Source organism: Solea solea, chromosome 12, assembly GCF_958295425.1.
Source record: "Solea solea chromosome 12, fSolSol10.1, whole genome shotgun sequence".
NCBI lineage: Eukaryota > Metazoa > Chordata > Actinopteri > Pleuronectiformes > Soleidae > Solea > Solea solea.
In genome coordinates this window covers 11,230,682-11,253,506 of record NC_081145.1, presented here as the reverse complement: position 1 = coordinate 11,253,506, position 22,825 = coordinate 11,230,682, and the positions used below count along the sequence as shown (strand labels likewise).

The window sequence follows — 22,825 nt, the reverse complement described above, 5'->3', positions numbered from 1 at the left end:
GCACAGAGCAACATGTGTCCCATAATTGTGAGAGGTTTCAGGGATGTTACACCGTCTACCTTTCAGTCAGTTTGAGGAGCTTTCAGATTCGTGCCTATAAAAAGAAATCAACAGGTTGCACAGGTTCTAGGGCTGTCAAGTCAAAAATATTTCCGCCAAAATATACAGCCTATTAGTGCATTAGACCGTCTGGTTCGACAGTATCTGTCAAGGGTCAGCGTTCGCATGACACAAAGCCCACTTTCCGATCCATCCTGGTGAACTGTTGCATCTCTATTTACCTCACAACCCTATTATGTATGATGTCTGCATTAACAACGGGTGGAACAGCTGCTGCCGAATATGGTGACCTTGTTCTCTGGCCATGCCTGTTATCCCAGGGCAACAGAGTGCATACATCAAGCTGGAGCAGATATGAACAAAAAATCAAGTCACGTAAACTGGGTTAACACAGCACACAGAGCACACATCTAGTTCAGCTCAGCAGCCAAGCGTTCAGTCCAGGTTCTGGCATTTGTGGATCAGAAATACACACTTTTCTTCATGCAGGGGGGAGTCGGGCAGAAGTGACTGCTCACAAAATGAACGTGTGACGTCCTGTCATTCTTAAGTAAGACACCTCAGCTGTGGTTTAAGGTGAAGGAGGGCAGCAAGGGGATTAAACGCACGACTGTGACGTGACGTGACAGCAGGTATCCCGTTTGCCTCCATCATTAGCCTCTTCCACAATAACCCTCAGGGAGTTTTCTGAGGATGTGAGGGATCTTCGCTAAGAGGACTTTAGCAACTCTCAAGGTGTGCTCAAGGAGTTTAATGAGGTGCAAAGAGAAGTATGATTTCCTCCAAGTCTTCAGCTGCTATTCCTGGGGCTGAGGAATTTACTCTGAACCCCCAAGAAAAACATTTGCATAGGAATGTTTTTTATGACTTGAAAAGTGTACCTGCAATTAACCTGTCACCTGTTTTGGCCAAGACAACTTGTACACGCGAACAAATGAAAAAAGTAAATTATAGCCAGTTTCAAATGATGAACCATAATCCAGGAAAAGGAAAAACAGACTCACAACCATCTGTACCTGAGTGTGCTGCTTTCTCTCCGCAGGATTCATGTAATGCTGACACATTTTCAGTTTTTTTTTTTTTTTTCCCTAAGAATGAGCAAACATTACTTTCCCCAGACACCAGGCATTGTACAACGCAATCAAGTCCACACAAGATATGACCTCATCTGTTTTCGACAGCGCAGCGGCTATTAGTCTTCATAATGAGTTCAAACGGGGTATTCTAAATTCACAACACACGGTCCACTTCCTATGTCTCCATTCATTTGTGGCACACTCCATGTGATGATGTATTAAAAGCTTTTGTTTGGGATTCACAGCGCATTTCATGCTGTTCATATTACTTACAATGATGGGTTGTTTAAAAAAAATGATGCCTGTTATATGGGAAACCACATGGTCAGACATATGGCCAGTAAAAACAAATGGCCTGTGTCACTCAGATTTGTTTTTTTTTAATAATGTGGAGAGTAGTCGGACAAAATGGTTGGTTAATAGCGGAGGCCTGAATGAGAACAAAGAGCTGCAGCGCCATTTCCAGACCCCCATCTTGTTGTATTGATTCTCCTGTGGGTCACAGACCTAATTCTCTTTCCCCCCCCCACATCCCTCCCTCCACTCAACTACGCCTAAGGACTGTACTTGTCATCTCATTTCACCACGCGAGCGTGGCGGCTTTAACAAATCAATTACCAGCCGCTTGCTGGGTAGCCATATTACCGTCCACCACTGGCTTTGATTTGACTGGCTTTGGGAATAACATTTTATGTTTAAGTCGGCCAGTACCATTCTGTGCTTTCGGAACCCACAAAGCTGCAAACCCCGAAGCTCAACATTTTCTACAGTTTGACACAAATTCTGATGATATAAGCACATGTTCCAAAGCCCCGCTTTGACATAGCACTATGCCGCAAAAGTCAAGACGGGACAGTTGATAATTGAAAGAAGTAATAATTGTCACTGAAGGACGATGAGGAACACAAATTCTGAATGTTACTTTCGAAACATGATACGATTTTACAGATTTTGCCTTTTTATGGCCAAAACTGGATGGCAAATTGCCCCGTGCTAGTCACTGTCACTCAGACTCTTGCTTTCACAATCAGGAGAATGACATGGATTTTCCATGAGAGAAATGAGGATTCACCACAAAATGCTCTGGTGGTAATCTTATCCAATCTAATCCAACTTGTAAATCTTACAAATGTTTGACAGGAATTGTATTGAATACTGGAGACGATGTTGACAAATGGACATCCTGTTCATTATCTCGCAAACAAGTCAACGCGACACCGCCCTCATCACGCCTTGTATGTGTACGCGAGCGATGGTGGACATATGCCAGGGTATCTGTCCACAGCGGCAGCTATTGTCAATCATGGGATTTAGCTATTTTGCATGAAAAAAACAACAGTGTAATAAATTAAAGCATTGTGATTGAGTGACGAGATGTCCAGCATGTGAATGTCAGCTGGGACTGACTCCACCCCTTGAGCCCCCAAGATGCCATGTGGCTATAATGAATACATTTTTCCACTTAAAAATCAAGTTCAAACTCATATCACGTGACATCTGCTTCAAAGATATTTGGATATTCTCCATCCACAGCCTGCACACACACCAAAGTGACATTGTTTATTATTGCATACAAGGTTGTTCACTCTGTGTTGTCCGTCTGCCATGTGTAATAGCTCAGCTATGTTTTGCATCGTAAGTGTAGTTAACCTCCATCAATTTTAGTAATAAAAGTCATCAGGTGTGATTTCATTTGTTTGCTTAAATCACACAGCACACTCTGTGTTAATAGGAATAGTTGGGTTGACCTTCTGACTATTCCCTAATGAGGGGCATTAGAAAAATACTTCAGTTTTGCATCTAATAACAAAGTACAAGTGCAAAATAAAGTGAGCGGATCAAGATTTCACATCACGTCAGTGAATACGCTTAAGCAGGTTTTCCTGTAAAAGAAACGCTGGCTACTGCACAAAGCTGGCAAGGAGACAGACTCATAGATCAGCCAAAGGTTGCACCACACGCACAGCTTAACTTGCATCACAGCAGCTACAGTATAGTGGGCTGACAAGGTGAAAGCTCGAAGCTACTCCACATTTCTACATTACCGTCATGCTGCACTCAGTGTTTTGATGACAACACGAACTGCGATACAGTGTATCATGATTTATTTATGCAGAAGCAGCTGCCCCTTATTTAGTTAGCCTTAATATTTACCCTCAACAAATCAACAACCACATTATTTTGCAGGCGTATGAGGAAGAGGGGGTGAGCTGAATATCTTCAGGTAAATAGCACTAAGGGTTATGAATATGCAGGTGACCTTTGTTTCAAGGTTCCGAGCCGTCAGAAACTGGAACTGTGGTGTGGTAAGGACATGTGCGTGGACTCAGAGGAGAACTGGGCTTTATCTCTGGGTCTCCAGCTGCAGCCGATGCAGCACGTTCATTCTTTGATCAGTTTTTTCAAATGAGATCAAGATGTTTGCCCAGATTTAATCCATAGTGACGTCAATCAAAGTCCCTTTTGACGTTTCTGATCAAGGTCAAATTCAATTAGCCGACACCATTCTTCTTTTCTACTTGTTTGGTCGTAGGGCTGCAAACTTAATGGCAAAATAATCCAAAGCACAATATGACCAAGCGCGATATCAAGATCAAAAAACACGGAAATGATTTGATAAATGTTTCGAAACAGCATTCCGCCGTGCCAGAAATCTAGCTCTTTGGATGAAAAATAGGTTTAGTTTGTTGAGACTATCAAAAATGAAATTATGAGTCATACCAATTACTACCAAAAATACCAGTCTACCAAAAATAAATAATTTTTTTTAACTATACTGTGCAGCCCCACCACCCACTTGATCATTATTTTAGAAATCATTACAGTGACTTTTTCCTTCATTGCGTAAATACTAAAAGTTCTTCCATGAACAAAACCCAACAAAAGAAACACATGGATTTTAGTCTAGAGAAGTTCAACATCCTCCCAAGTGGGGACACACTAAAAGGTTTAAAAACTTAATCTGGTTTAGACTGAGAGCGTCAATTATGCAGCAGATGACTCACCCTTGGGAGTCCACTGACAGTTACACAGAAAACCTCCTAAATCTGCAAATAATTAAAGCTTGAGGGAGAACATTTCTTTTTTTATTAATGGCCATATCCCGAATCTTCACTGAGGATGCGGCTGTTTATACAAGAAAAACATGCAGTATCGTCCACTTGTTATAGCTTTAAAACAAAACATGGGACTATAAGAAGACGACACACTGCCAATATTATTGTTGCAGTATTATTTGTCAGGGTCAGATATAAGTATCTGCTAATGGAAAAAAATCTGATTTCAATGATTGTGGACAACACTGACGTATACATACATAACCATTAAAAGCAGAGGATTTGATGGATCAGTGGCTTTCCTTCACCTCTGCCAGGGTTTAATAATATATAAAAATAAAGATGAACTCTTATATGTAGCTGGAAATGTAATATTGTAAAATAATACCACTAATGTTTCCCAGGAAAAAAAAAGAAGGAATTTTTCAAATGGCTATTTTCTCTATTACTCAGATACTGCAAGAGGAGAAAGAGAGCGAAAGAAAGAGAGAGAAAGAGCCAAGTTGGTTTCCTGAAGAAAACCAGAAGCCATCGTTATAAATACCATGAGATGATTCATAAAGACGATTATGTGATTATGGCACAGCTTCAGATATGCTATTTCCAATGGTAAACTCACCCAGACAGTATATAGTAAAACTATTAGGACCTGGCAGCATGCAGGATGCTGAATGACAAAAACTTGAGCAATGTGTCGAGGAAGTGCTTTGCAGCACACTCCGTCAAATGTCTACAGAAAATATTCACGTTTCCAGGCAAAATATACATTCTTAACAACTCCAACTGGAGTTGAGAAGGTAGTGGAAACCACACTTCATCACACAGGGAACTGTAATTGCCCGAGGTGAGAGCCAAGATTGCAATTTAGTGTAAAACACAAAGCACCCGTGAAAACAGACTAATTACACTGAAAAAACCATACCCAAACTAAAACGAGGGCTAAATAAACATTCTTCATAATATGAATTAACGGTCAAAGAAAGCAAGAGTCTAACAATGGAAGCTATACAAAGATATTTTTACAGCAATTGTAGCACTTGTATAAATAATTAATAGTTTTATTATTATTATTATTATTTTTAAATGAAATGGCACTTCGTACCTCACATTCAAACAGTGGCCTTTAGATGTTTTTCCGACAGCTCTCCCGCTGTGACTTCTTGCAGGCCTCTCTACAAAACACTGTTTCCAAAAAAGATTCTGCCTGTAAAAACTTCCATGACTTATGTTCGCACAAGCCAAGTAGCTTGGCCGCAGCCCAGAGCACCTCCGAAAAACAGGTATGGTCCCATTCTTCCTCCACATAACTCCCAATTCTGTGATTTCCACAAACCCCTAATTTGCCGATGTCAAGTCGTTACCGCAAATTAAAAGCTCGTTGAGCAGGCAAACATGCCAGTGTGGGTCCTGCCAACTCATCTGTTCACTGTGACAGCTGGGATCCATCATTCAGCCCCATGATTTACAGCCCAAGTGTCTTCAGCAGTGGAGTGTCATATAGACAATGATCTCCCACATAAATCTGATCTTTACTTGCTGGCCACGTGCTATACATCACGGAGAAATCACACAAACAGCTTTTTTTTTTGCTTGTTGATGCTACATTTAACCATGAAACATAGAACTGTGACGCTGCAGACAGCCGACACATAAGCCATTCATTTTCCAACATATATTTACACCTCCCTGAGTTGCACGAGGAAATAAATGAAATCCCTGTTGGTCTAATAAGAGCCAGCCATCTGTGTGATCATTGGGAAACTATGTTGGATTATTCCACCTCGAAAAAATCAATAACGTCTCGATGAGAAGACGGTGGTAGATGTTAGCTCCTAAGGAAAATAACAGCTGCATGACGTACAGATTCTTTAGCCTTAATCTTAGCACCAATCAAGATCTATTCTCTTCAACAACATGGCCATGTCTCACAAAAGAGAACCAAGCCGAATTTGCAGGTACCCGAGTTCTTCCTGCTTTCCTTCAGCCGCCATGAACGGGAATCATCAGCGCCATCAATCAATTGCACTGATGGGTGCACTGCATTAGTAAATGTTTCAGAGGGGTACTAAATAAGCAGCGCTGGCAGAGAGAAAGCACCGCAACAGTCATTTAATCTAGTGTTTAGTGCTGATAATGTACTTTTCTTTACACGAGTGACGGAAATCTGCCAGTGGGGTTAGATCATTTCGATTCTTCCCGAGACCGAGTCCAACTTGCCTCGAGACGTCGGCTCGTGTATATAAATGTCATTCTTCGTATAGTGTAATTTGTCTTCTTTCAAGATAATGGGGGTTGTTTCTCGAAAATACATTAAGCCTGACTGAGAGCCTGAAAGGCTCCCTCTGATCAGGCTTTCTCTGGCAGAAAAAAAGAGAAGATTCAGGGCTTTCTGAGCGACAGCTTGTTTAAACAATATGTGTCTGAGGGTTGGGGTCTTCACCTGGGACCCCAGCAGTCACTCAAACAAATGAAAACAAAGCTCACAAGCCAGAACCGCTAAGGATGAATTTCTCTCCGCCTCCTTCCTAATTAAAACAGCTGCTGATGTTTCCACCACATGGTGGCGGGAAGTGTGTCTGCTGTACACGCTGGACACATTTGGAGGAACTACTTGGGGGTTCTAGTGTGGTTTTGGGCCCTCTTTGCTTTCCCCTTTCGCTAAATGTTGCAAGGCCCTTAACAGCTGGAGTTCACAGTCAGGACAACATGTGCTCAGTGCAGGCTGACACAGATAGCCTCTAGGCCTTCGCAGCTATACATAATCAGGGATCTGACTGATCAGTCACTCATTCTGTCTCGCCAGCTTCCCTTTTTCTCCTCTGCACACCCTCAATTTATCTCAGATTAGAAATTTATTTTTCTTGAGAGCTCATTTAAGGAGTCTCATTATTCTGTCAGTGCGGCTGACAGTGCTTCTCCGCAGATCTTCAAACCTCCGGGGCTGGTGAAGGAAAAACACTTGTGCACATTTTCTTCCCCAACCCACACTTCCTTCATGTATCAAAAATAAACTCAGGCCAATTGTGTGTATCCATCTTCTGCTGAGGAGGAAGACCTCACTTGGCAGAATCGCCAGGGGGGGAAGTCACACATGTGAGAGGTCAGAGGAGAGGAGAAACACCGTGGCCACAGACACTGAGGGTCAGTGCTGAGCCAAAATAAACCACTGAAATCAAGCTTGAAAACCACCATGACTCCATCAATCTGTCGCTGGTGTGATTTTATTCCAGATGACACAGAGAAAGGGGGAGAGAGACTTGGCTATGTCTGCGAAATGCAATACAACACAAGCCGTTCCCATGTCGGACTCATCGGCTCTACCAAGCCATGACAAGTTACATTACAGTTACCGTCGATTTAAACTGCATTTGATTGGACGTCTCGATCCCCTATCCAAAGATAATAGATATATATGGCTCAAAACCTTTATTAATTATAACCACATTATATAATCAACATTTGTAGGCTAAGCAAAAAAAGGGAAGCCAACAGTAGGAATCAAATCTTCTGCACCTCTATATGTGGTTTAATTTCATCACGTAGTTTGAAGCCTTGAGATTACGGTTTTGGATTGGATTCAACTCTTGCCCGTGCTTGCTGATGACAGATTTGGCAAGGTCACATCCAAGTGCGGTGTTTTTTTTTTTTTCCCTTTTACTTACTTAAAGGAAACTATACAAGGACCTGAGTCAGACTGTTCGTCTGGTTGTAAATAACCTGTGGTGTCCCAGAGGGTGGCACACTGCAGGCTGTTGTGCTTTGCACGCATTTTGCAGAGTACTAAAACCACACACTAGGTTCCCAGGGCTCGACAGTATCAATTAGGGCAGCTTGTGAAAAGATGTTCTTCCTCCATTGCTGTGGTCTGGTCAGAGGTAGGAAGTGAGGGAAGAGAGAGGAAAGGCAACTCCTACTGCTGGGACCATCCGGGTGCACGAGTATTAAGGCTTAGACTTGCCCTGTCAGCTTATTTGTGGGTCCACAAATGAAAAAAAAGAAGTGTACAACAATACACACTTCTGCTTCCGCTTCTTTTCTGCAGTGACTCAAACACACAGGATCGGAGCAGAATCAAGCCACAGGGGGCACACGTTTGGATATGACCCAGTGTTTCAGGGCAAAAGGAGCAGCAGGTCACCTGCAGTGGCTACTCACCTGACCACAGGCACTTCTGTGCGCCATCTGACTCAGCTCCCACACCAGATACTGTAATCATATTTGAAAACCACTTTAACCTCAATAATAACACGAGCCAGAGCAAATCCACCATGTGTGTTCTCGAGAGAGAGCAAACCTGGATCTGACAAGAGAGGGAAGTAATCCTCAACCATAATCACGTCAGATTACCTAAAGATTTTGTTAGCTCACTCTGTTCATTCACCACAGAAAAACAAGATTACGACTAGATTTAGATTTATTTGGGCTTGACGCTTTTTCTGTGCTAGGAAAAAAAAAGGTGACTGAATACCTCAGGGGACAACGGTGCGGGCGAATGTGCTGCCGTTGCACTGCTTTTATCAATTTAATCATGACAAACAATAACCTGTAAACAGAGACAATACACACAGCTGTAATAAAAAACAAAAGACAGTAATTGAGCTTTACATTCTCTTAAACCCAAAGCATCATGAACCCCACCAGGAACAGAACATCACTGCAACACAATGGCACAGTAGAGAGAATGAATTAAACCAGGTTGCATCACAGGTTTAAAACTAAACTATTTAACTAGCTTTTCATCTCTTAATGTGTGTGGCTTATGATTAAAGTAGCCCAACATTGCTCCAATTTTCTCTATAAAATTATGCACAATATATATCAAAAGCAGGTGGCTGTGTTCAAACTGGCTACCAGCTCTGCAACGCATGAGGAGAGCACTGACTGGTGGATCACCTTTCCATCTCTACATCCATGCCACCCAAAAACAACAAGTTGAGCTGGCTCACTCACAACACAGTGATGCTACTGTTGGCTCGTGAACCGCGCATCATCTTTTTTTCCTTCCACTCTCTCAAAGCTTAAAAACACTAACCAGAGCCTGTGCTACCAGAGGTCACCCAATTGGTTCTGACAGGTTTGGTTTACAAAACTGCAGCAATTTTATGCTCTGTTCAAACACTGAGGTCTTGTTTCTTTGTCTTTCGTAACAGCAAGCCAACACAACCAGTCCTTAATTCCCCCTCGATTTGGTGACAAATGGCCTCCTTCTTTGGGTCCGGGGAGAACAGAGGGACCACACAGCCCCTTCTTCTCACAATGGACAAAGGCATTTCCCCCAAACCGGCCAACTTGTGTCATAACCTTATCGAAACGAGCCAGTGAATCTCGACAGAGAATAAGGCCACCAAGACGGGGAGGCCCAGTGAAGAGGGGTAACCTTCTCCTCTTCCTTGCTGAAAAGGGCCAACTTTAGCATCCCTGTTGGGTATGGAGGGACAGGGGAGTTTTTGTTTCTAATGGCTTCGGGTTCTCTGCTTACACCTCATGCCCCCCTCATGCACAGTCCTGTTAATCCCATTAATATGAAGAGGGCCAAGAGCCTGAGAGTGGCCACAGCTTAAGAGCCATCAGCCAGCATTAGCCTCCGAAATCCAAACCCTTGTCTGGACCCATTAACAACTTAGCCCCCGTAGAGTCAAATTATATGAGACTCATGTCTAATGATGAGACCATATCCGAAAGCAGACCATTACCGATCAATATACCCCTTCAAAACGCTGTTTCCAGGAACACAGAGAGCAAGTCGCAACATGAGTCCGAGACGTTTTATTTTGTTGGCACAACAGCAGAACTGACGCATCATTTTTGACTGATGGGAGTTGTCACATTTGTCACATCATTGTGAAATGTGTTGTCTGTCACACAACATTGACCATTTGTTGAATGCGTCACTGTGGTGTTACACATTATTCCCATTTAAGGAGATTAATATCTGTGTGTGTGTGTGTGTGCTGCTATAACCACATGATGTACTAGGAGGGATAATCTGTTGGCTTTTAATTAGATAGCCAGGCAAGGAGCACAGAGACTATCCAAAGAGGACTAAGGTTAACGCCTTATGCAATGCAGCGAAGACAATCTGGTGAATCTATCAACCAGGCAATCAACCCGCCATCTTACATATGGCCCAATTCTCATCCCAATGCATACCAGTCAGGTGATTACAAAGCATCAGTCAGATTATTGCAGCTCTGAGGCAGCTTGCAGGGGCCTGGCTCGAGCACAGCAGAGGGCACAATGGCTGCTCGTGAGTAGCATTCAGTCTCACAGTAAGAACGCCGCTCAACCACTGTAGCACATCACAAATGACAATCAGCTGAAGTGGGCAATCAGCGGAGTATTTCAGCTCGCTACACGACGCCACAACTATTCTGTTGCATCCGACGGCAGGGAGCGGTTCGCTACAGTAATCAAAGTGGGACCTGGACGTTTGTGTTCCGTGGCGTCACAAGGGCACGTTCCGCATGTAAAATGTCACCGAGGATTACTGTGACAAAGGCGTGGGCAACGCAGATCTGCAGCAGATTTCCTCCTCATTTAGGCACACTTGTTATCAGATTTAAAAAAAAACAAAAAACGACCACACTGCCAGCTTGAGATGCACTGCCCTTTATGCAAATGTCGCCAATTTTGCCGTGAGTTCAGAGCGGTTCATAGCAAAATCTGTCGAATGTGTCAAACAACAAGGTTTTTTTCAACAAGGATTTCATATGGAAATATTTGCAGCACTGATGGATGCACAGCTTCATACTGTCCTAACATTTACAGGGAATCATTTATTTGACAGTGCATCATTTATGGGAATCTTTCAAAGGCAAACCCTCTGTAGAAGGAAAGCAGCAGCTCCGCAGCAGGTACTGTATGCAGCAGACACCACACAACAACAGAGGTGTGCAGGTGTGTTTGTGCAAATAATGGTATGGTGCTCTTGCTTTTCAGCTTTGGCATGAGAGCAGTGCAGTGTTTAACTTGAGGGTTGGGTCACTTGGGTTTACTCTCATGCACGAACGACAGCTGTTTTATATTTCAGTAGTCATATTCCAGTAGAGCTTCTACACTTCACTCTATTTACTCGTGCTATTTTTTTTAAACATGTTTCACATTCTTTGCGGTCCAGTTTCTTCGAATCCCGTAATCTACTGATATACACGTTTATAGTTAATAGATATCCCCTTTTCTGTCAGCTCCTAAGCTGTGGAACACATGTGAGAGCTGTCCAAACTTCTCAAGATGTAGCTCTTCTCGCTGGACACCTTGGCCTCTTGTGTAGCCATGGACTATTTTAATGTATTTTTCTATTGTTCTATAATTCCATCATCTCTCCCTCTCCCTTTTTAACATATTTGTTGGATTGTTGGATTGTCGATATGTTCATCGGTTGTTTCTGTCATCTATTTTCCTTGCACCCCATCAGGCCAAGTCAAGGATTGATTGGACTGCTAAGCATTTTGTAACACTTGTTAAGAAACGTGCTATTGAAATAAAGTTAATAATTATTATTATACTATTATTATAATGATTATTATTATTATTATTAGGATTAATATTATTATTATTATTATTATTATTATTAATAATAATAATAATAATAATAATATTAAAACTCCTCTTTGCAAAATATTGGACATGTTGACATGGCTGATGCACAGACAGTGAGATAGGGCATTGCAAGTTGACATGTGAAATACTAACATGCGCAATTTCTCGTGAAGAAAGAAATGAGAGCTTCTTTGAATTGCAAAAGGAGCTTTGACAGTCGATGAGAAATGTGGTGAATCAGAAAGGAAAGGAATGTCCACAATCAGAAAGGAAATGCTCTAAAACGCTTAGTGTGAGATTACACTGGATGTGTAATCTCTGTGATACATTTTCCAAATATGTAACTAATTGAGATGTTTACTTTCTGCTCTCACCAGAGCCAAAATTTTCTGATGACATTTATGAGGTGAAATTCAACATGCGAGACACAATACAATGAAGTCATACCCTGGGCCCAAAGACAGTGAGGGGGGGGGGGGGGGGGAAATGGAGCATCATATTTAGCCAGCTGTTTTCTATTGATTTAAATATGGACACCCTCCATCTGAGACTCAAATGCTTCAAGTAATTCTGCACAGTTCAGAGGGTAAACCTGGGTAAAACAAAGTACTGACAGATAAATCTGAACCTTTCATAAGTGTATGAAGTATTTATTGAAACAAATGGATTGACATGACTAGTTTATCTGCATAAGTGAAAATAAGAGTGAGATGATTTCTAGGCTTGCGTCACCACTGCCAATACATCCTCTACCACTGCGGTCATCAGACATTTTTATCATTTATTTTTATTTCCTGGCCACTCAAAGGCAGGAGAAACAAGCAGTGAGTACAACCTTTGCCCCACTTTAGGCCATTATTTGCAAACAGTTGCTCATAGCGACACATTCACATGCTTTGATTGGGATAAAAACTGTGTTCTCAGCTACTTTTCTACTGCTACCCAGCTGACGTTGGGTGGGAGACAGGGCACAACAAACAGCCGATCACAGAGAGCAAAATACCAAAGGACAAATACAAAAAAATCACACTCAGATTTACACCCGAGTCTCCAACGAACCAAACCTGATGTGCATGTTGAGTCCAAAGACCCGCCACGCCACACACACACATGGAAAATGCCACACAGAAAGGCCACTGGTTGAACCAAGATTCCAACTGGTGACCTTCTTCCTATGAGGCAACAGTGCTAACAGCCAAAACAGTAACTGAAAGATGACATAAACTCAGCAGAGCTAAAAGAAACTGCACAGTTGGATGATAATTCTCTGTCGTTCAGAGCAAAAGATCCCTTTCGCAACAGACATCGCTGTTTAATCTACAGTTATTAGAAAAAAAATGTTTTTATACAAAAACATTTATATAAAGATATTTGCTTTTGTCTTAAGGCCGTCTTCGCCGCCTCTGTGATGCACATGTCTGTGTCATCGAGAACTTTGATGTCTCCATCCTGGCAATTATGAGCAAACACAACATCTTCCATTTGAATCCACTTCAAACCTTCCCCTTCAAACTGCAGGAGGGAGAAAAACCCCAAACAGCCTACCAAACGGGACCATCTGGAGGCAGTCACTGGCTGATGGGAGCTGGCGGCCTGAGCGGCTTTGGGGGTAGGAATAGGCAGACAGAGAAAACGACATAGGGAGAGATGAGAGATAGACAGCGGAGCAGTTACGTCCACCAAACCATGCCGTGAGTCTTCTCTCTGCAGGCAGCATGGTAATTACAGGGTGCAGACACAGAAACCCTGACTGGGGAAAAAGTGGAGATACTCAGACTGCTGGGTTGCCGCCCTTGGGCCCTCAACATAGCCACAGCGCTAACCAGCCCATCTTATACCAGAGGCCATGAGAGTAGGGTTCCAGATGAGTGCACTGACACATGGAGCCAAGGACGAGTCGCAGTCGTGGACACAGACTGAATCCATGTCTGTCAAGGTAGTCCAACACAGACAGCACAACACAGTTTCACCTTATTGGGACCACACAGCGTGTTCAGATTGATAAGAAGGGCTACACTTACTTACAAACAACAAACTTTATCTGTTGGGACATGGTGTAAATGTAAATCTGGACACGTTTACATTTCTGTTTGTGTGTGAACTCACATACTTGTGCCAATAAGATCTGATGGCCAAAATATGATGCAATTTTTTGGCTGATATACTGTATTTGACCTATTTTCTTCAATTTCTTTCAAACTAATAACAAAAACCATGGCCTATATCTTCAATCTGCAGGTTGTGTCTGCACTGTACACAGTACACTTATTTTAAATAAAATAATATAAAAACTAGATATTAGGTCAATGAAAGGGGTCATTAAAACCTACACTTTGTCAAAAAAAAACTTTTGGATAAAAACATTTAACTAACTTAGCAGCTGTGGAGAGTCTGAGAACAAAATGAGTACATTTACATTAAAAAGTAATGCTGCAGTGATTCATTTAATAATAATAATTAGCTCACGCTGATTATTACAAAATCATCCATCTCTCTCTTCTAAGAAATGAGGATACACTTCTACTTTTCTCTCCTGTATCCCTGGTTGGCATGAACATGAAGCAACATGAGTCATCCACCCTGTGTGGCTTCACACCATAACCGCATCATCCGTGAAGAGTTTCAGCTCTGCCTCCCATTCCCGACTTCCTCACTAATGAAGCTTTCATGGATGAAAACAGAGGGCTGAGCCTCAGCCAGCGTCTGAGCGCTACAAATCATCGTCCCGGGGCCCCGAGAGGGTGCCGTCCTTCAGCGTGACCCGCGCACACGTCCTCACAGAGTCAAAACTTATGACGCTGACTGAGGGCAGGGAAGTGAAGTGGCTGCACTTCCTCACACCCGACAGCCTTCAGAGAGAGAACGGCAATTTAAAGCTCCCAGTGTGCATGAGAGCAAGCATACACCTCTCCAACAGACTGACGGGCTTTCAACGGTCATGAAAAGGGGCCTCACTTCAACTATAGTCAACTGTCGTCACCCTTTGTTGACCTGTGCCACAAAAAGCCTTTTTCCGCGAGGCGAAATTTGCTAGCGGCAATCAAGCCAGCGATGCCGTTCCACGGGCTTAGCACAAGACGCACAATATTGGACCAGTATTTCTCCTCTGACATTTATCTGTGCTCTGCCATACCTTCACTGAGCTCGGACGGCGGATTCGAACAGCACAGATATGAAGTACATGATGAATGACTCCCATTTTCCAGAGCAGGTGTCAAAGTTGTGTATGTCCTAATGATAAGTGTTTTCAGGGGAGACTAAGGAAAAGCTCCCCGGGGGTGATTTGGCACAGGGGAGCAGCCACTCATATTTATCGAGGGAGGGGCTGTGACTGACTGACTGACAGCGGGGGCCAGAAAATTGCATTGCAATTTTTTGATTTTTTTCATGTGTGAAGCATAAAATTTACTGTAGCACATGTTTTCTCCTTCAGTTGTGACCTCCTGATGGCCTTGGTTGCTATGTATAGAACGGATAATATTTGTTTAATTTATAAGACTGAGAACAGAGACACATTATGTACACTCTCGCTTTACCATGATAAAGCCATTCCATGACCATATGAAGCTCTATCATCCAAACTGCAAACTAGAGGCGGCACTTTTTTTATCCGAAATTCAAAAAAGTAAAAGAGCATGTGGAAGTATTTCTGGTTCTACATCATAGACAGCAAAGTCCCAAACACATTTTGCAGACTCACTTGTTAGCTTGGCCGTTATCTCCACCACAGTGAGGCAGCAGAGACGGGCGACACAACGGCAGTTAAACCTCACGTGACGTGACGTGACTAATAGGACGTTTTAGTAAATGATTTCATCACTTGTTGTGAGTGTGGAGGCTGGGAAATGATCCAGATCTTTTCAAAGGAATAGCACCACATATAATATGCCTTCAAACCTCACTTTTAGGAAAAGTGCCAGCCCTATAGTGCAAACCCTCAGGTGTCTCTAAAACATGCAACCAAACACACGTTTCATCATCACTATAGTCACACAGTATTAGTTTCACAGCTAGAAGCAAAGGGGAGCCACAATTCTTCTTGCGCTGTGTCACACTGTGAGAAAATGTCCATATCTAATTCTTCTGCATCTATTTATCACGCGGGTTCACGGAAAGACACGGAGCTAATTCTCTTCATTTTGAAATGCATGCCAAATGAGCTGCGACTAAAAAACGTTGATTTCTGTGAGTGACTTTGAAATATTATTCGGATGATACGTACATTATAATCAGATCCCACAATCAGTCCACAGTCGACGGGCTTTGGGGTAATGGCGTTTGATTTATTGCCACTCACACGTTCAATATTTCCTGTTTTGACAGCCTCTTTACAAGCCCAGTCAGCGCGTTTTCCACACATGCACAGCATTAGCAAGTTAGATCAGTCTCTGCATCCTGAGGGACAAAACCTCGATAGCAGATTAAGCCAGGATTTTCCAGTTATCTTGGCCTGGACTCTGTTTCATAAACACAGTGGCAAAGCCAGGCTTAGGTAATCCTGTGTTATCTGTTGAAAGCGCATACACCTCCGTTAGTTGCGGCGGTTGTTTGGGTGCAAAATAAGCAGCAGGAGTCGTCTCCTCTGCAAGAAATCAAGCTCACACTTTGAGATGGAAAGCTGTGAACATGTCGCGTATCAGAAATTCATTTAAAGATTCAACATGTGTGCCTTGATGAAGATGGCTGAGGGCCTAAGAAGCCTTTCTTTTTTAACTGCCAATTAAACTTTATGGACTCTCTCTCAAGATCAATGGGGCAGCCATCACTGGGAATTTTGACTCGACTTTTATCCTCGATGAGCACTTTCTGATTTTTATCTCACTCGGCCTTCATGAAACGAACACTAAAGTCAGGATGGACCGATCTGATTAAGTCAAGCCGGGCTTTGTCTGCAAACCTGGATTTCTTTATTCTGCTTTTGTGAAACAGCTCTCGGGGACATTTCAACTGAGCAAACATGTTCAACAAACCACAACCAAACACATGGTGTTAAACACAGATGAATAAGATTGGAAATAAGATAATCTGTTTCCACTAACTTGGGCAAAGCCTCCCACGGTAATAAATAACATGATGTTAGCGTCCCCTCGTAGCATAATGAAGCACTCTGGCACTCTGTCTTCCTCTCAGAGACTCTCCGAGGCTTTGCTGCTCTCCAGCAGCGACACATGCAGCAGCCTCTGCAGCAGCAGCAGCAGCAGCCGCCGCCTCTCACCTCTCCACAGTGCAGCCACTCCCTGACAGGTTTATGAACAAAGAGTGACAGCTTTCCTGCAGAGAAGTGCCTGTGTCATCCGTGCCGGGTGCAAAGTGCAAATGCACCGTGTGTCTCAAACAACCAGGAGAAAACGCTCATACTTTTCAGCAAAAAAAACAAGGCCTTAAGGGAAAGTGTTGCAAAGCAGAGGCATACGCACAACATCATGAGCCGACACTTGTAAGGGAAACTACTAGTTGATGTGGAGGATGTTAATGTACTGTTGGTTCACTGCGCTCTATCCTCTGGAGGTTGTTAAAATAATCCCACAGCTCCTGTTGTAAATATATAAAGTGCAGGAAGACGCATTACTAATGTAGATATAATCTATTTACAATTTCTTCTGAGCACCTGCAATTATCCCATATACCTGTAAAGACGAATGAATGATTCATCGAGATGTGATATTTGCTACAGGAGGACGATTCAGTGGTAACAGAGAGACAGAGATGTCGCTCTGACCTAGATCTGGACATGGAGGAAGCATAAGTGAGCCTGGGGCACTGTCAGCCATCAAATATGAAAAGGCCAGCTACTGTATATGAGTAACGCATCACCCGGCGTTAAAACGACTCAACCTGTGCACTGATGCTTTCTGTTGGAGGATGGAAAACGTTCAGCCTATGTTTTTAAAGTCAGTCCTTCCCACAGACTTGGTCAGGACCCACACGCACACAAACACGAGTCGTGGGAGATTGTTCTGAGGTCACCAAATAAATTTGCTGAATTTATTCCAGCTATTGACTCAAGATTTATATCTGCCTACATAAACAACCAGATAACTTGTCAGCTCCGCGTAAATCAGGGGAACTCAAACGACCTTGGGGGCCAATGAGTGTCCAGTCTGGTCATGAGGGGGGCGGTCATGTGAAAGTTTAACTATGTGGGAAATTTGCTGAAAAATCGAATCACAGTACTCCATCACGCTAACGCAATAACGATATTTCACAAAAGTATCTGTTACGAAAAAAAAACTGATTGTTATAAAGAAAACTGATTGTTTTCATTATTGATTAATCTTTGGATTATTTTCTTAGTTGTTTGGTCCATAAAATGGTGAAAAATGTTGATTGGTTTTCCCCACACCTAAGAGTTCTGATGTTCTCAAAGGTCTTGTTTTGTCCACAAACCGAAATGATTCCGTTTTCAGGAATTGCGTGATGTATGGAGCAAAGAAACAAATCAAACCTACTGACTATTGACTAATAATCAATGAAGCCCAATTTAACACACAGTGTATCTCTAGGAAATGGCTGGTTTACATAATACTAAATTAACATAATGTGTTATCGAGATGGCAGTAAAATGAGTCAGAAAAAGTTGTATTACGCACAACTTTGCTCATGAGTTATAATGTGAATTGGGTCATAAATGTTTGTCATCATTAAAAAGTGAATCCCAAATTAAAAAAAAAAAAAAGTTTGTGGATGACCGTTATCAGTAAATAAACAATAACATTCTCTAAGCACTGGAGATTGTGCTCGTTCACAATTGGACGAGTCTGGCAAAGGGACTCCTCCTGTGCAGCGAGGAGACACGTTGCATGGATGTGTTTTTCTCCAGGGATCAATTATTTGCTCAGCACAAGTCAGGACTTTGAGTAAAACCAGGCTCTGGGGACATGCACCACTTTTATACAGGGAGGCGACTGAGCCTGATTTAACTGTGCATCCTATGGAAAACATAGACTATCGAAGACATACAGGCAGATATTGCTATTATAATACATATACATATATGTATATGTATATATATATAGATATATATACATATGAAAAGTTGAGAGACCAAAGATGGGCATTGTTTCCACTATGTATGTATCAGTTTAGTAATTAATAAAACTCTTAGTACAATTAGGAGAAAACACCAATCAAATTCTGCCTTTGCACTGTTTTAAATTGCAAATGTGATGATTAATTGTTCATATATATGCATAAATATGTCACTAAATTAGGAACATGAGTGTCAGTGGCAGAAATGAGAAGTGAATTTTAAGTTTGGCATATTGTTTTACAGAAACCTAACAAACATGAGGCATCACTACATTGTCTTTTCACACTCAGCATCATTATCACTATTGATTAATTGTTTAACTTCAGGCTGCTGCTGCTGCTGCTGCTTATAGTGTTAATGACAAACCTGCAGCTCACATAAAGTAGTAAATACCAGAGTTGCTGGTGCAATAACATACAACTCAGCAGCAGCAGCAGCAGCAGTAGCAGAGTGACTGAGGCCAGCCGTCAGTATACTGTGCTGCAGGTGATCAGATGAAGCAGAGCAGGATGTCAGTCATTCACACAAGTACCTGTCATCGTAGCAGAAATCTGCGCCCAGAGTGTTGACATACAGGACCAGAGCCACGGCGCCGCACAGCAATTCTGCAAACATCTCTGTGTCACTCACACGCGGCAGGAGCGGGGAAATTTAGATAATAATAAACAAAAGAGGAAAAACAAACAAAAAAAAAAAGACAGAGTAATTGAAGCGAGGCAAGACGCGGAGAGAGGCAGCGGGTCCAGATCGCTCTCTACTCCCTCTCAGTCTCCGTCTTTGTCAGGATGTATCTGCGAAAACAAGTCCGTTTCTTTTCCCCCCATCATCCTCGCCGAAGTGCACAAAGTGGATCATCCGCGCGTCGCTCGCGTCCTAACCCATGTTGGCTGTGAACTGTGTGGAAGCTCCGAGTCCGACAGCGAGTCAGTGACTCACAAACAGCGTTTACTGAATCTGTGACAAACCCTCACACACACACAGACACACACGCTCACACACGCGCTCACACACTCACGCAAGGGAGGGAGATCAACGCTCTTTCCCTCTCTCTCTCTCTGATGCTCAGCGGCCGCTGCTGGACGAGCATCGTGATTGAAACTGTGGGTAAGCTAACGGAAGTGCAAACGCAACATCCGGTAAGAATTTCAACGTAAAAGTCATCAAACGTTCGCGCTTCAACTATTCTATCTATCCATCTATCTATCTATCTATCTACCTATCTATACTATGTACATAAAAAGCCTACAAAGGTCATAATAATTCTTGTTATTTTAGTTCCTTAAAATAATAAGAGTCGAATTCAAACCATGTTTTCTATCATGACTGAGCATACATCAGCAATTTCCTTGCACCAAGATGAATGACTGAACTGCCCTTTTTAAATCTAATCTATACATGCTGTCACCTTTCAATATAATGTCATATTTTATATAAAACATACAAATGTTGTACGTTTCAGGTCAGTATTAAACTGCATCGCACCAGGCTGCAAAATGCATAAGTTGGACTTTAATATGGAGGATGATGTGCTCCACTTCCGCTTGAGCTCTTGGTGTCTCTGGCCAATTGACGTAGTTGTGATCCTCACCACGCAGAGATCAGGAGCGCATGCGCATTTCCCCACTCCGGGAGACGGGGATAAATCACACCCATAAGGTTCACTTATACACCACCACTAACTGCCCTGTGCTAAGTATGGAGGTGGTCCTCAGTCTGACAGGTACTGTGCACGTGGTTCACCGAGATTAAGCCTGGCTGTTTAATTTAATTTCTAATGCCTTCACACCCTAATGGTTTAGCACCATAATGAGAGGAACATGTCCCCTACTTTAGGTCTAGAGAATAAATTAAGGGTTTAATGCTAATGCGTGTTCTGCTCCCTGGTTTGGAAAATCAGAAACTTCAAAGCTACTGTAGAATTAAACCCATTTACTGTGTTGTGATAGAGTATTATGTGGTGCAACGGTTCTGTTGTTAAACTGTAGTCCTGCTTCAATATCATAAACTTAAATGGTCACAGCTGCAGGAAACAGCAGCAGCAGTAAAAGGAACACTGCACTCCTGTGCTCTGACTTCTGTTCGTTAGATGAAATTAAATAGAAAAGGAAAAATGAAAAAGCCCATTTTTTTCTATTTAAAATTCTTTATAGTCTGTCTTCAGTTGACATCAAAGTCTTCTTTAGTGTGGATTTAATTTTGTCTGAGTAGAAAGTTTGATCAAAAAGATGAGTTGTCTGATTAAATCATGGGAATAAAGTTGGGTTTTTTCTTCTCTTTATTTTCCTTTTAGTTGATATAAAGAAAACATGACATGTTCATGACACTAGTCCCTGAGAGGATTTGGTGTCGTGCCAGTGTTTGTTTTACACTGATTTCCACTTGGCCAATAATATAAGCTTTTGCACAAAGAGTCCACTGTGGCCAGTAGAGGGCTCTCAGTGCATGATCTCCAACATCCTTATTCCAGGGTCTATTAAAATACATTTATATAAATAAAAACAACAGGTTTTCACAGTTATTATGTAGGTACAATCTTGTTGACATTTCGATGATGAATAACATCAACATCTGCTTATTGTTAGACTTTTCTAGACTGGATTATCAATTTCAGGATGAAGAAAAAACATGTTTTGATTTCATACAAGTATATATATCATTTCAGAATCAAACTTCTCCACTATTTATAACATTTATAAATGTCCAGAGAGTTCCTTCCATCGAGGATATTGTACAAAGAATGAGCAGGGAGAGAGAACAACCGTGAAAGTGCTTCTCAGATAAAGAAAGTAGCCTGGTTCACTGCATATTAATGCAGGGTTGTTTCAATAGTCCCATTTCAATGTAGCCTTTCACAGGACATCAGCAGGACACTATGATGTAACACATTTCGTCTAAACTTCACAATCTTTGTCAAATGCATTAATCCATTTGTATTCTTTAATGTCTCATCTTAGTTCACTGCCAAAAAGATAATTGCAATAAAATTAAAAAAAAGATACAAAATGTGACAATTAGATTTTTTTACCTGAAAATTGTTGGTGGTGTTAATCAATGATTTAAACATTTTACTCGGGCTGCAACTAACGATTATTGTCATCATCGATTCATCTGTCGAGTAGTTTCTCGATGAATCAAGTACTTGTTGCTCCTTAAAATACATACAATTGATCATTTGTGTTTACCAAATCTGGAAATGATGATGTTCTCAATGATTTATACCAGAAAGTATTTGAAGCTAAAAACTCAAGAAACTTATTTTAATTCTTTAAAAAAACACTCAAACCAATGAATCGATTCATCATTGCAGCCCTGCATTTTACACATCAAATACAACAACATGTTTAAAAAAATAATGTATAGATACAGATCAGTACTTAACACGTGAGGATGTTACATAGACATGTGATTGTTTGATTGTTTTTTCATTTTACAAAAAAAACAAGTTTTTCCACTAACAAGAACATTGATAAAAGTTTGCAACATTCAAAACACGTTTGAAAAACTGGATGAGGAATATCCAGGTCTGTTACTACATTTTACCTTGTGAAGAAATAAGTTGACAGTGTGCAAAAGCGTGCGACATAATCGGGTAATGTGCAATAGTAACAGATGATCGCACAATAACAAGCTGTGCCACTGGCACTGAAAAGGATGATGTGCAATCCTCAGTGGCACATTGTATTGTTGGCGCTTTACATTGTTGTGTGTTTAATATATTTATTTGTGATCTTGCATAGTGTAGGTGTCACTGTGTATCACACTGCATACTGCATTACTGTGTGTTTTTCAGTGTTGCTTATGTTCTATCAACGTGCCTAGAGAATACAGATGGAAATGAGCCGATTGCCACAATCTGGCACATTTACATGTGAATGTCCAGTAACGAGCACAGTCCCTATTTTATAAATAAATGAATTAAGTCATGTATTAAGCGTATCCAATTCAGACAACCACAGTATCTGTATATTATGACACTTAACGCTCAGCCTCATAGATGTACAGTGTTCAACCAAAGTGAAAACATGTGTATGCGTGTGTGTGTGTGTGTGTGTGTGTGTGTGTGT

At 41.8% G+C, this 22,825-nt stretch overlaps 1 protein-coding gene across 1 annotated transcript in view; it reads right to left on the bottom strand.

The window, feature by feature from the left end:
- Nucleotides 1–19,828, bottom strand: part of tmtc2b (transmembrane O-mannosyltransferase targeting cadherins 2b) — an 86,054-nt gene extending 66,226 nt beyond the window's left edge. Inside the window, exon 1 of the mRNA XM_058646165.1 lies at nt 19,294–19,828. Coding sequence (XP_058502148.1) covers nt 19,294–19,376 — 83 coding nt within the window. The 5' untranslated portion in view covers nt 19,377–19,828. The remainder of the gene's footprint in view (nt 1–19,293) is intronic.
- Between the last annotated feature and the right edge of the window lie 2,997 nt (nt 19,829–22,825).